The sequence below is a fragment of the Leptonychotes weddellii genome, chromosome 1, assembly GCF_054177405.1.
Source record: "Leptonychotes weddellii isolate Sample4059 chromosome 1, ASM5417740v2, whole genome shotgun sequence".
In the NCBI taxonomy this organism is placed as follows: Eukaryota; Metazoa; Chordata; class Mammalia; order Carnivora; family Phocidae; genus Leptonychotes; species Leptonychotes weddellii.
Window position 1 is genome coordinate 85,563,297 of NC_138369.1, and position 15,135 is coordinate 85,578,431.

General features: G+C 38.1%; 1 protein-coding gene across 1 annotated transcript in view; it reads right to left on the reverse strand.

Moving 5' to 3' along the window:
* Nucleotides 1–15,135, reverse strand: part of SLC9A9 (solute carrier family 9 member A9) — a 510,696-nt gene that overhangs the window by 184,434 nt on the left and 311,127 nt on the right. The window contains exon 10 of the mRNA XM_081806463.1: nt 13,551–13,704. Within this exon, the coding sequence (XP_081662589.1) occupies nt 13,551–13,704 (154 nt within the window). The remainder of the gene's footprint in view (nt 1–13,550; nt 13,705–15,135) is intronic.

Genomic DNA, 15,135 nt, shown 5'->3' on the forward strand with positions numbered 1-15,135 from the left:
GAGGGGGGTGGGAGGATGGGTTAGCCTGGTGGTGGGTATTGAAGAGGGCACATTCTGCACGGAGCACTGGGTGTTATGCACAAACAATGAATCATGGAACACTACATCTAAAACTAATGATGTAATGTATGGGGATTAACATAAGAATAAAAAAAATATGATAGGTTTCATTGATTGATATTTGAGTATTGGACCAGTCATGCATTCCTAGGATCAATCTCATATAGTTGTGTTTAGTCTTTTTATGTATTGCTGGATTTGATTTGCTAATATTTTATTTTGCATCTATGGTCATGAAAGATTTTGTCTATAATTTTATTTCTTATGATGTTATTGTCTGGCTTTGATATTTGAGTAATCCTGGCCTCTTAAAATAAATTGGAAAAAATTTCTTCCTCTTCTATCTTGGAAGAGATTATTTAGAATTGGTGTTATATCCTCTTCCAAAGAAGATTTTGCCAGTGAAACCATCTGGGCCTTGAGTTTTCTTTTTGGAAGGTTTTAAACTATAATTCTATTTCTTTAATGAATATAGGATAGTTCAGTTTATTTCTTCCTGAATGGTTTTTGGCAGGTTGTCCAGGATTGTACATTTCATCATTTTGTTGAATTTATGTCCATAGAGTTGTTCACAGTATTCTCTAATTATCCTTTTCATGTCTTTAAGGTCTGTCATGATAGTCCCCTTTCATTTTTGATATTTGTGATTTACATCTTTTTTTTTCTTTTTGTTAGTCTGGCTAGAAATTTATCAATGTTATTTATCTTTTCAAAGAACCAGATTTTGGTTATTGATTTTTCTCTATTGTTCTTCTATTATCAATTTCATTGGTTTCTGCACAAATCTTTTAGTATCCTTCCTTTTGCTTGCTTTGGGTTTAGTTTGTTCTCTTCATCTTCCAATTCTGAATGATTAGATTTCTGATTTGAGAATTTCCTTGTCTTCTAATATAAGCATTTAGAAGAGCTACAAATTTATTTTTGAACGGTGCTTTAGCTGCATCCCACATGTTTTGATATGCTGTATTTTCATTTTCCTTTACTTCAATATATTTTCAAATTTCTAATAGATATCGTTTATTTTGCTGTGTCTGTGTGTGCTTGAAAAGAATATGTATTGTGCTGCTCTTGGGTGGAGTGTTCTATAAATGTCAATTAAATCTAGTGGTTAATGGTATTGTTCAGTTCTTCTATTCTCTTGCTGATACTCTGTCTACTTGTTATAACAATTACTTAGGGAGGAGTATTGCAGTTTCCAACCAAGTCGGAATTTGTCTATTTTTCCTTTCAGATGTACCTGTGTTATGTATTTACATGTGTACTTCATGTATTTTAAGGTTATGTTATTAAGTGCATACACATTTTTATAGTCATATCTTTCTTGTTGACCCTTTTACCATCATTATGTAATGTCCTCTTTGTCCTTCAGAAATTTTCTTGTTCTAAAGACAACTTTGTTTTCTATTAATACGACCACTCCAGCTTTATTTTGGTGTTTGCATGGTACATATATTTTACATCTTTTCCATTTTTTCGTATTTAACCTACTTATATTTTTATACTTAAAGTGTATTTCTTATAGACAGCATGTCAGCATATAGTTGAGTCTTATTTTTATCCACTTTGATGCTCTCTTTTTTAAAAATTTATATCTTTATACAACTTAAATTGAATATAATTATTGATGTGTTAAGATTTAGAATTACTATCTTATTACTTGTTTTCTGTTTGTTGCTTTTTTTTTCTTCCTCTTCTCCTGCCCTCTTTGGCGTTATCTGAATTTGTTGCGTACTCCATATCAGCCATTGGATTTTTTACTATATCTTTTTGTTTAGACATTTTTAGTGGTTGATCTAGAAATTATAATATAAATACTTAACTTTCACAGTCTCCTTTGAACTAATATTTTATTACTTGAGGTGGAATGTAGAAAACTTACCACCTTACAGGTCCCTTTAACCACTCCCCTTTTGAAAATGCCATAAGACAATGTTAAAATTTTTCTTACAACAATCATATATATTTGAAAGATATTAAGAAGAAAAATATAGCCTATTCTATTAAACAGATATTTACCATTTTTGTTGCTCTTCCTTCATTTCTGTTGTTCAAAGTTGCCCTCTAATATCATTTCCCTTCCACCCGAAGAAATTTCTTTGGCTTTTTTTTTTTTAAACTGTATTCTTACTTTTGTACAAGTTGGATAATTTCTAATAATCTGTCTTTAAGTTCACTGACTCATCTGTCATCCTTTATTTTGCTGTTAATCCAATCCAGTGAACGTTTCATTTTGTTATTTCATTTTCAGTTCTAAAATTTCCATTTCTTTCTTTCTGGTAGCTTCTATTTCTCAGCTGACTTTTTCCCATTTTTCCATTTGTTTCCATTGTGTTTGCTCTTCCTGGAGCATGGTTATAATAGCTGCTTTAAAGTCTTGATCTGCTCATTCCAAAATCTGTGTCATCTTGGGGTTAGTATCTGTTGATTGTCTTTTCCCTTGTGAGATATTAAGATTTTTCTGTTTTTCAAATGATGACTAATTTTGGATTTATCCTGGAAATTTTAAATATTATGTTAAGTGACTCTGGATCTAGATATGTTAAGTGACATAGGATTATCCTACGGTGAATGTTGATACTGTCTTTTACCAGGCAATCAATCACATTAGGTCTAAGACACAAGTCTTACTAATCTTCTGTTGCCTGTGGTTTCAATGTCAGGTGTTTCAAAGTCTTTGCAGTGTGTTCAGATCTGTCCTGAATGTGTGCCATCCAGTGTCCTGTCTGGAATTTGAGTGAGTCTCTCCCTTGTTGCTCATTTCTCAAAGCCTTTGGTGTGCTGTTTAGGGTCAGATACATGCATACACAACTTGGAGGTGAGCTCCAAAATTTATACACAACTTTATGGGATCACTTTCTTGTTCTCTCTCCACTCTATAATCTCCTCCACAGGGCTTTCATTTCCCTACACTGTTACATGTTTCCCATAATTTTTCCATAATATTACGCCTGCATCAGAGCTCAAGCAGTGGGAGGATTAAGAGAGAGAGAGGAAAAATTCAATGGGAATTCTTCCCAAGGTCTTAGGACCTGCGTTCCCCTGGTTGGATTTTAGGGGTCTGCTCAACTGTTGCTGCCATCACCACTGCTGCTGCATCAGGACTGCCTGGCACTGGGATGAGACAGAATGAAATAAACAACAAAAACGTACCCAAGGGATTTCCCCCATTCTTCTGACCCACAGGGGGCTCCTTTCCTGTTCCTTGTGCCCCAAACAGAGAATTTCTCTTGCAGTTCTGTCTTCCTTGTTGCATAATTCTGGTCTTTGAACTCCTTCTGAGTCAGAGTCAAGAGATTCCAGAGAGGAAAAAAATAGGAAATTCACTGCTGGTTTGATAGTACATACTCTGAATTTTGGTTTCCTTCCCCAATCTGTCTGCTACTATTTACTTTTAAGAGCCCTTAGATAGCTGCTACATGTATTCTGTTCAGGGCTTCTAGTTACATTTAGTGAAAGAGACCTGGGGGAGTAGATACTATTACTCAGTCGTGACCAGAACTGGAACCCCCTCCACAGACTTTTGAATAATAAGTTTTATCTATTGAATTTAAAATCACTTTTTTTTTCAGACTTCATTTATTATCTAAAGATACACCTATTACTTAAAGTAAGGCACCTGTATTGGATAATACTTTATGATAACAGGCTAATAAATTCTCTTCAATAGAGCAGAATGTTCATTGTTTGGTAAACTTAATAAATGTGTGAAGCTTATTGATATCGATGTTCTCAAGAGCATGTTGGGGAAGATAAATAAGGACGTGCCTAGTGGAGGGTAGCTGGCAGTGTGAAGATAAAGGCTGTAAGAAGATTCTGTACACAGAAAGAAAGCATATTAAAGAAGCCAGATGGCATTGGAAGCAAATTTAGGAGATTCTAGCTCATATACTTGGTATAAACCTAGGCTATTTTTAGATCAACAATAAGTTATGACTATTATCCAATGTCTTTAATAGACTATGTCAAACTAGATTGATTTGAGCAATAAATATCTGGAGTTGTGAAACATTTTTTAGAAGAACCTACAGAAACTAGAACATAGTTTTACATGGGGGTTAAGGGTAAGGAATATAAAGGAATATGAAGTCTACATTCAGATGAGTAAATTGGTTTTCCGTGTTTCATGACAGGAGGTATTTCTGAGGTCTGTGTATTGATACAAATTAATACAAAATATTCAAATTGGTACAAAATCAATGTAAAATAATAAAATTTATACAAATTGATGAAACAGTACAAATTAAGTATCAGATAAGATTCTAAGCAAAGCTTATGTAAAGAAGAAAATAGAAGCATGCTCTAGAATCTTCCTGAGCTGTTAGATAATGGTAATGCTTTTTGTGAGTGTTTTTCTTTAACAGGTTTATCATTTTGAATGCAGAAATAGGAGCTGTCTGTAAAATTGACAAATCTAGGTACTAGTTAAAATGAACTAAGGTCTCCAGGGACTATTTTTTTCCTGCTTCCCATGTAAACCATGCTTTCATAAATACAATTAATAATATTTATATGTATGTATGTGTGTGTATACATATGCCACAAGCAGTAAAAAAAGTGTTTGGATAAGAAAAGGTTCATAGTTGGTCATTTGGGTATTGTTACAGAAACATTTGTTGAGCACAGCAGTAAGCGTGCCCTAAATTCTTCATACATGCAACATTCAATCCTTATAACAATCCAAAGAGGTAGGTATTATTATTCCACTTTTATAGATAAGAAAATTGAGGGATAGAGAGGCTGAATTTATTGCTCAAGATCCCACAGCTCATAAGGGAATGAGGCAAGGTTGGTACCCACACCGTCCAGCTCCAGATTACATGTGCTGATTTACTATATTAATATACCAATGAAGCAAATTATGAAGCATGCATGAGACTTTGGTTACTAGAAAAGAAACCCAATGGAACACAACTAGATATTGAGGGAACTTAATTATCTGAATTCCTCCATTATATTAAATTGACATTTCCTCACCTCAGTAATAATGTCTGTAAGCAGGTGTATTTAACTCTGCTATTGTTTAAAATTAAAAAATACTACAAAGGACAGTTCTCCCATTACATCTATGTGTATTCCTATGATGGCTGTTATTAAAAACTTTGTAGTCAGTACGTATAAATGATAAAGAAAGCATTCTTGCATGGCATAAAATTTTTAACTAAAATAATGATAGTGGTGGAGACATTGTGCTATCTAGGTCATTCACTCTGCAAAGGACACAGGCCAGTGTATTAATTTTTTGTGTGATATGTGGAAGAGGCTGACAAAAGGCTGACGGGATCCTGAATGGGATTGGGAGATAGATGTGTAGGTGACAAATTCCTACAATTCCAAATTCCTGTAACTGAGGAAGACAAGCTTCCTCACTTGGCTACTTTGGACCAGGGTTAGCCTCGTTTACCTTTAACTGTTCTAGGTTAAAGAGAAAATCTGCACCAAAACATTTCTGCGCTGTATAAGCAAGTCAACCTAATCACTCATGATGGATGAAGATTTCCTGTGTTTGTTTTTAACAGGCCTGTCTTGGTTATAAAAGCACATCTCTTTTTCCCTAGAGGATTTGTTAATCAAAGTAGATTGCAGGCATCAGGAATAAGCTCATTTATTTAGGGCCACAGAAGAATAAACTAGTTAGGCATACAGGTCATGGGCTCAGGCTGCCTGGGCTGGGGTCTGGCTCTGCAGCTCAACAGCCCAACCCTGGGCCAGTTTGCCAGGCCTTGCCCACCCTAGAAGGTAGTTATTATTATCCCATTTTATAGATTAGACGCTGAGGCACAGGGAGGTTGTGTGCCTTGTACTTTGTTATCTAGTATCTGGCACAGATTAAGTACTTCATAATGACCATTACTGTTTGAGATGTTAGAAGCCAAAATCTGGAAGCTATAGAAATCTTGCTGAGGGCACTTTCTTTTTTTTAAAAGATTTTATTTATTTATTTGACAGAGAGAGACACAGCGAGATAGGGAACACAAGCAGGGGGAGTGGGAGAGGGAGAAGCAGGCTTCCCGCAGAGCAGGGAGCCCGATGTGGGGCTCGATCCCAGGACCCTGGGATCATGACCTGAGCCGAAGGCAGACACTTAATGACTGAGCCACCCAGGCATCCCAAAGAGCATTTTATTTTATTTTTTAAAAGATTTTATTTATTTATTTGACAGAGAGAGACACAGCGAGAGAGAGAGCACAAGCAGGGGGAGTGGGAGAGGGAGGAGCAGGCTTCCGGTGGAGCAGGGAGCCTGACGCAAGACCCTGGGATCATGACCTGAGCCGAAGGGAGACGCCTAACGACTGAGCCACCCAACGACTGAGCCACCCAGGCGCCCCAAGCACTTTGATTCTGAGCCCACCCTGACTCCATAATCACATTCAACACATTCTAAGCCATTCTTTTTTTAATTTTTTTTTTAAGATTTAATTTATTTGACAGAAAGAGAGAGAGCATAAGCAGGGGGAGTGGCAGGCAGAGGGAGAGGGAGAAGCAGACCCCGCCGAGCAGGGAACCCGATGTGGAGCTCGATCCCAGAACCCTGGGATCATGACCCGAGCCGAAGGCAGACGCTTAACGACTGAGCCACCCAGGCATCCCAAAGAGCATTTTATTTTATTTTTAAAAAGATTTTATTTATTTATTTGACAGAGAGAGACACGCAGAGAGAGAGAGCACAAGCAGGGGGAGTAGGAGAGGGAGAAGCAAGCTTCCCGCTGAGCAGGGAGCCCGATGCGGGGCTCGATCCCAGGACTCTGGGATCATGACCCGAGCCGAAGGCAGACGCTTAACGACTGAGCCACCCAGGTGCCCCCTGAGGGCACTTTCTAATGCTGTCTGGAATATAAGTTCTGTATTGCTCTGGTATGTAAGGCTTTCTGTACGGTGATTGAGATATTTTGAAGAGATAGGTCCAGCATTCCTATGTGGGAGAGCCCAGGAAAGGTTTGCACTATGCTATAGGCTCCATTCTCATGTGCTTGCGTAGCTCCATGTGGTGCCCTATCCTAAACCAAGGATGGGGCTACCAACCCAAATCAGTTGCCACTGCCAGAGAGTTCTGCCCTGTTGGTCTTTGAGGTTTATTTGTAAGCATGTGTGATCATTTGGTGGATAATCCTGTTTACTGGCTTCTGTAGGGAAAAGACTGACACCCTTGATCTCTTGTTTCCTGGCTAACAGCAAAGCTAATCCTTGGAGACTGAGGGTTGGGTTTTCCTCACCACCAGTATTAATGTATTCCACAGAAGGGAGGAGATCCGGATTCTAATCAAGAAACCATTCTTTCTTTTACATGAAAACCTCCCAAATAATACTGCAGGGGTCTTTTCTTTTTCTCTAGAATTTTGAGAAACAAAGTTCTGTGATTTATTTGAAATGCTGCATTAAGAATATTTTATTATTTTTTAAAACAAAATAGCTTTAGGACAAGAAATTTGAATGTGCTTAAGACAAGACTTAATGGAGAATTTGTTTTATTTATTTGTTTGTTTGTTTATTTATTTTTGTTTCAGTATGTATGTATGTATGCATGTATGTATGTATTTATATAGAGAGCGGGGGGGGGGGCGGGCAGAGGGAGAGGGAGAGAAAGAATCCTAAGCTGGCTCCACACCCAGCATGGAGCCCAATGCAGGGCTCAATCCCCTGACCCTGAGATCATGGCCTGAGCCAAAATCAAGAGTCAGATGCTTAACTGACTAAGCCACGGAGGCGCCCTCAAGTTTTTATTTAAATTCTAATTAGTTAACATATAGTGTAATATTGGTTTCAGGAGTAGAATTTAATGTTTCATCACTTATATAGAATACCCAGTGCTCATCACAAGTGCCCTCCTTAATACCTATCACCCATTTAGCCCTTTCCCTGCCTACCTCCCCTCCAACAACACTCATTTGTTCTCTATAGTTAAGAGTCTCTTATGGTTTGCCTCCCTCTCTTTTTTTCCCCCTTCCCCTATGTTCATCTGTTGTGTTTCTTAAATTTCACATATAAGTGAAATCCTCTGGTATTTGTCTTTCTCTGACTCATTTGTTTTGCTTAGCATAATGCACTTGAGCTCATCCATGTCATTGCAAATGGGAAGATTTCATTCTTTTTGATGGCTGGGTAATATGCCATTACAGATATATGATATATATATCAGTAGATGGGCATCTGGGCTCTTTCCATAATTTGGCTATATAGTGCTGCTATAAACATTGGGATGCATCTGTCTTTGTTTTCTTTTTTAAGACTTTATTTATTTATTTGAGAGAGAGAGTGAAAGAGAGAGACAGCACAAGAGGGGGGAGCGGGAGAGGGAGAAGCAGACTCCCTGCTCAGCAGGGAGCCCGATGCAGGACTCAATCCCGGGACTCCAGGATCATGACCTGAGCCGAAGGCAGTTGTTTAACCAACTGAGCCACCCAGGCGCCCGGGATGCATCTGTCTTTGAATCAGTATTTTTGTATCCTTCGGGTAAATACCTAGTAGTGTAATTGCTAGGGCATAGGGTAGTTCTATTTTTAACTTTTTGAGGAACTTCCGTATGTTTTCCAGAGTGGCTTCACCAGTTTGCATTCCTACCAACAGTGATAAGAGGGTTCCCCTTTCTCTGCATCCTTGCCAACATCTGTTGTTTCCTATGTTCTTAATTTTAGCTATTCTGACTGGTGTGAGGTGATATCTCAGCATAGTTTTGATTTACATTTCCCTGATGATGAATCATATTGAGCATTTTTTTGCATGTCTGTTAGCCATTTGCATGTCTTCTTTGGAGAAATGTCTATTGTCTTCTGCCCATTTCTTAACTGGATTATTTGTTTTTTGGGGGTTGAGTTTGATAAGTTCTTTATAGATTTTGGATACTGGCTCTTTATCTGATATGTCATTTGTGAATATCTTCTCCCATTCTGTAGGATGCCTTTTAGTTTTGTTGACTATTTCCTTTGCTGTGCAGAAGCTTTTTATCTTGATAAAGTCCCAATAGTTCATTTTTGCTTTTGTTTCCCTTGCCTCTGGACACATGTCTAGTAAGAAGTTGCTGCGGCTGATGTCAAAGAGGTTGGTGCCTGTGTTCTCCTCTAGGATTTTGATGGTGTCCTCTCTTACATTTAGGTCTTTCATCAATTTTGAGTTTATTTTTGGGTATGCTGTCAGAAAGTGGTCCAGTTTCATTCCTTTGCATGTTGCTGTCCAGTTTTCCCAAAACCATTTATTGAACAGACTTTTTTCCATTAGATATTCTTTCCTGCTTTGTCAAAGATTAGTTGACCATATAGTTGTGCATCCATTTCTGGGGTTTTTATTCTGTTCCATTGATCTATGTGTCTGTTTTTGTGCCAGTACCATGCTGTCTTAATGACTACAGCTTTATAATATAGCTTGCAGTGCAGAATTGTGATGCCTCCAGCTTTGCTTTTCTTTTTCATGATTAATTTGGCTACTTGGGGTCTTTTCTGGTTCCACACAAATTTTAGAATTGTTTGTTTCGGCTCTGTGAAAAATGCTGGTGGTATTTTGATAGGGATTGCATTAAATGTTTAGATTGCTTTGGATTATGTAAAGATCATTCTGAATTTCCCTAAGCACAGGATCATTGCTGTTTTAAAGTCATTTCCATCAAAGTGCAATTCATAGTAATACTATCAATTGTTACCTCATCTAAAACATTTTATCTGCATCCTACTATGGTAGTTTGAGGCTAAATGGCACATTTTATTGGGGTAAAAACTAACTCAAGTACATACTAATAATTTAAAACAAAAGATGTAAAATTAAGAGAAATCAAGAAAGGAAGGCAATGCAAAGTGTATAAATAAATTATATACCAAGTGAGGATGTTTGTGTTTATTCATTATCACATTTTCATTCCTGCTTCTTGGGCTCCTCCATTCATGTCATTTTATTAAAGCTCCAATTAACTTATATTCTGGTATTTTATAGAAAGAGTCTGACATGAAAGTTGGTTAATGAGGCATTGCTCTGTAAACAAGCAAAGCCTTGATAAATACAGTCTAAATAAAGGACAACTATCATTTAAAAGCTATGATGGAACTGAAGATTTCTTTGACAACACTATAAACCATGATAGGGAAGTAGAGCATATGATGATGATATCATTAATACATGGTTGAACTAAATTTATGTCATGTTTGTGTGTACATTTGTACACACATTAACTTATGTTCCTATTCTTTTTTTAAAATTTCTTTTTCTTGGGGTCCCTGGGTGGCTCAGTTGTTAAGCATCTGCCTTCGACTCAGGTCGTGATCCCAGTGTCCTGGGATCGAGCCCCGCATCGGGCTCCCTGCTCCGCGGGAAGCCTGCTTCTCCCTCTCACTCCCCCTGCTTGTGTTCCCTCTCTCGTTGTCTCTCCCTCTCTATCAAATAAATAAATAAAATCTTAAAAAAATAAAAATAAAAAATAAAATTTTTTCCTTTTTTGTTGTGGGGGAGGGGCAGAGGGAGAGGGAGAGAGAGAATCCCAAGCAGGCTCCACGCCCAAAGTGGAGACTAATGAGGGGCTCGATCTCACAACCCTGAGATCATGACCTGAGCCAAAATCAAGAGCTGGACACCTAACCAACTGAGCCACCCAGGGGCCCCTGTTCCTATTCTTTTATGTTTATTCTATTATGTTCTATTTCCCTCCCATTAATCAATGCATCGTGACTCTTCCGTCTCAAGTTAGCCCCTGCCTCCTTCCAGTATAGGTGTAAAGAGTTTAAATTGAGGGCTTAGATGTGCCTGGACCTGGGCAACTCCCAACAAATCTGGCAGTATTTATTATTAGCCCCATCTTCACCTGGGGTTAGGAAGTCTCACCCAGTGGTTATCAAGATGTGGCCTTGGAACCAGAAGCATTACCATTGCCTGGAATGTGGTAGAAATGCAAATTCTTAGGCCCTGACCCAGATCTATTAGATCAGAAACACTGGGGCAGGGGCCCAGCACTCTGGGGGTTAATGAGCCCTCCAGGCAATTCCGATGCTCACTCAAGTTTGAGAACCACTGGTCTCACCTTGGTCTTTCCTGTCTGCCTGAGTTCACCTCCTGGGTACTTACATATCTATGAATTTCAGTTTTCCTTCTCTGATTTTCTCATGACTGGGTCTGTGATCTCTCTGACTGGATTTCTACCAATTCCAGATTTAACACTCTAGTTCCCAGCTGAGATTTCCACCTTGCCTATTATACTGGAGCCCCGTCAGCCCCTTTCCCTAAATATATCACAGCCCTGCTTTTAATGCTCTCCCCTCCTGGCTGGCCACGAAGTCTGGCCTTGAATCAGTCGGGCCATTTGGAGCTAATTTTCATTGGGGCATCTCCATGACCTGATAACCCCCAGTAGGCCATAATAATGCTGGCCTAAACTGACCTCCAGACCTGTTACCTGTGGATGCTATAGTTGACATCACTATCCTTCCTTATTGGGCCCTGTTGTATAACCTAGATAATCATTCTAACCTGCCTAAAGCCCCATTATTATACTCCCTGGATTACTATACGGTTCTGGGTATCAAGAGACTGCATAAGCTATGACATCTATTTGAAATCAATGGATACCTTTGGAAAACACTATAGGAGAATTAGGTAAACACTTTAGGGTAAAACACATTATTGATTTGGGGGGCGACCTCTTCAGGGTAAGAAAGACAACAGTAGAAAATAAGTGACATTTTAATTACTCTAGGAAAATGCTGATATCAGTACTTCATGTTCTGAATATTCTAATTTACCTGATGGGGTAGTTAATACTTTTATCTTGTACGGATTAGTATCCTCTAACTTTTGTTTTCTAAGCCCTAATATTTCCATGCATGGATCCACCTACTGAAATTTATTTTCCAGAAACCTGAACACACCACTATCTTGCTAACAGTTCACAGGGGACCCAGTGCTGTAGAGTTTAATGCAGTATGTATGCTCATCCACAGGAACCTACAGGAAGCTACTACTGCGAAGGAAATTGCAGGTCACATTTATATGCCTAGAAAATAATTCAACAAGCATTTCAAAACACTCTCCATTCACCTTTGGTCAAAGCCCTTTAATGTGTTTATCAATAGTCACAGTACTTCAAGAAGTTCTTCATTTCCTTGAATTTGGTTTAATGTATGGTTACTTGGCCCAGTTTAAGCATAAGCTCTCTGCATCTCTTTTGAGTCCTGTTTCTCTTTCCTCTTTGTCAAATAGAAAATTATCAGTAAGTGCTTAACAAAAAGCAATTTACATTGTGGTTATATTCATTTAATGTTTCATATAGCAATTATTTATTTAATCCTACTATGTCCTAGGCACTGTGTTGGTACTGGCATAAGAATCCTTGTCTGAATCTTCTTGGAAGTCATTTTCCAGTCAGATGGATCTTTTCTTGTTAGATGTGATGGGTATGGAATTGCCTTACAGAGATTGAGTGGAGACCAAGGAAGGATCGCAAGATCATTAAGATGTATGGCACTGAGAAATAAAATGTGATTTACCTAAAGTACTGTTACATTCGGGGATCTGAAAATGAGAACCCAGGTCAAAGATATACTTAAATAAAGACAACAACATTTAAAAATAGATTTGCCTTTAATGCTCTCCCCTCCTGGCTGGTCGCCAAGTCTGGCCTTGAATCAATTGGGCCATTTGGAGCTAATTCCTGCTGGGGCATCTCCATGACCTGACAAGGCCATAATAATGTTGGACCTCCAGACCCTTCACCTGTGGATGCTATGGTTGACATCACTATCCTTCCTTATTGGGCCCTGCTGTATAACCTAGATAATCATTCTAACCTGCCTAAAGCCCCATTATTATACTCCGCTCTCCCTGCTATTCTGGATATCAAGAGACTGCATAAGCTATGACATCTATTTAAAATCAATGGATGCCACTATCCACTATCTATATACTTTAGGTTTATAGTGATCCTCTTCCAGGTACTTCTTGGAGGTTCCCCTGACGGAAGTTTCATTGCCTTTTCCTTTGAGAAATTGTCTAAACTGTGTCTATAGGAGCCCTCTGGCTAAACATATGGTTCACTAATCAAATACATTTAAGTATTTTCTGTGTCCCTAATTATATCCTAAGTGCTATAAGGAATTAAAAACAAAACAAATTTACTTTCTCCTTGGTATTACAGATTTTTTGTATAAATCCTGTTGAATTGTGAATATCTTGAGGACAAGACTTACATGTTTCTCATTTTTGTATACTCCAGAACATATTACATTGTATTCAATAAATACTGTTGAATGGAAGAATTCATAGATAAATAAATTCATTTCTAGAGACAGACTGTAAACAGACATCAGCCTGAGATTTCTAGGACTCTTGGAAAAGTCAGTTCAGTTGGTGATAGGTCTAACAGAGGACAGAAGGTTCTACCTTGTGAATGAAGGTCAACTTCACCCCAGGGAAAGTTAATGTTACAGACCTGCCATTGTACTCTGGACCAAATCAGCAACACCAGAAATGAAATAGTGCAGCCATGCCTTTTAATCATATCCTTTGTTAAACATGCCACTCACCTGATCTGAAGCCAAGTCAGCATGGGAGTTGTTCCTCCTCCAAACACCCAGACTGTGAAGAACACAAGGAGCAGTGTGGTGGTAAACATCATTTGTTTGGGCTGAGATTCTGTGTCCCGAATAGCCAGGGCAAATGCTATTGCTCCTCGTAAACCTTACAGGAAAAACCAAGAAAGAATAAGAGAAAACGAACATCTGCATGAATCTCATTCTCATTTTCCTGTCTGTATTCATCTTTACAATTTACTAAAAAACACAATTACTTTTTAAAATTAAACTTTTTGAGATAACTGTAGATTCATATGCTGTTGTGAGAAATAACATACTTCTTGTTTGCCCTTCCCCACTTTCCCCCCAGTGATAACATCTTGCAAAACCAGTATAATATCACAGCCAGGATTTTGATATTGATGCAGTCAAGATAGAGTACATTCCCATCACCACCAACGTCCCTCATGTTGCCCTTTTATGACCACATATACTTCCTTCCCACACACTCCCTCCTTAATTTCTGGCAACCAGTAATCAATTCACCATTTCTATAACTGCCAGTTCAAGAATCAAATGGAATCATGCAGTATGTAGTTTTTTGGAATTGGCCTTTTTCACTCAGAATAATTTCCTGGATATTCATGCAGGTTGCTGAACGTATCAATAGTTTATCCCTTTTTATTGCTGAGTAGTAATCCACTATATGTTCCACAGTTTGTTTAACCATCTATCTGTTGAAGGGACATCTGGATTTCCAGTTTTATGGCTATTACAAAAAAGGCTGCTGTGTATGTATGTAAACATAAGTTTTCATTTCTCTGTGGTAAATGCCCAGGAGTGTAATCACTGATTGCATATTTTTAAGAGAAATTACCAAATTGTTTGCCAGAGTGGCTAGACACCATTTATATTTCCACCAGAAATATAGAAGTCATTCATTTTCTCTGCATCCTCACCAGCATTTAATGTCACTATTTTTATTTTCACCATTCTGATAGGTGTGTGGTAATAGCTTATTGCGGTTTTAATTTGCATGTTTCTTTCTTTTCTTTTATTTACTTATTTTTCAAGTAGGCTCCACGACCAGTGTGGAGCCCTTAATTTGCATTTTTCTAATAACTAATGATGTTGAACATTTTTTAATGGGCTTATTTGTTATCTTTTTAAAAATTTTGTTACAGTTTTTATTATTTTTAAAATTTTTTTTATTAATATATAATGTATTTGTTTCAGGGGTACAGGTCTGTGATTCATCAGTCTTACACAATTCACAGCACTCGCCATAGTACATACCCTCCCCAGTGTCCATCACTCAACCACCGCATCACTCCCACACCCCTCCACTCCAGCAACCCTCAGTTTGTTTCCTGAGATTAAGAGTCTCTTATGGTTTGTCTCCCTCTCTGGTTTCATTTTGTTTCATTTTCCCCTCCCTTCCCCTATGATCCTCTGTCTTGTTTCTCAAATTCCTCATATCAGTGAGATCATATGATACTTGTCTTTCTCTGATTGACTTATTTTGCTTAGCATAATATCTTCTAGTTCCATCCACGTCATTGCAGATGGCAAGATTTCATTTTTTTGATGGCTGCAT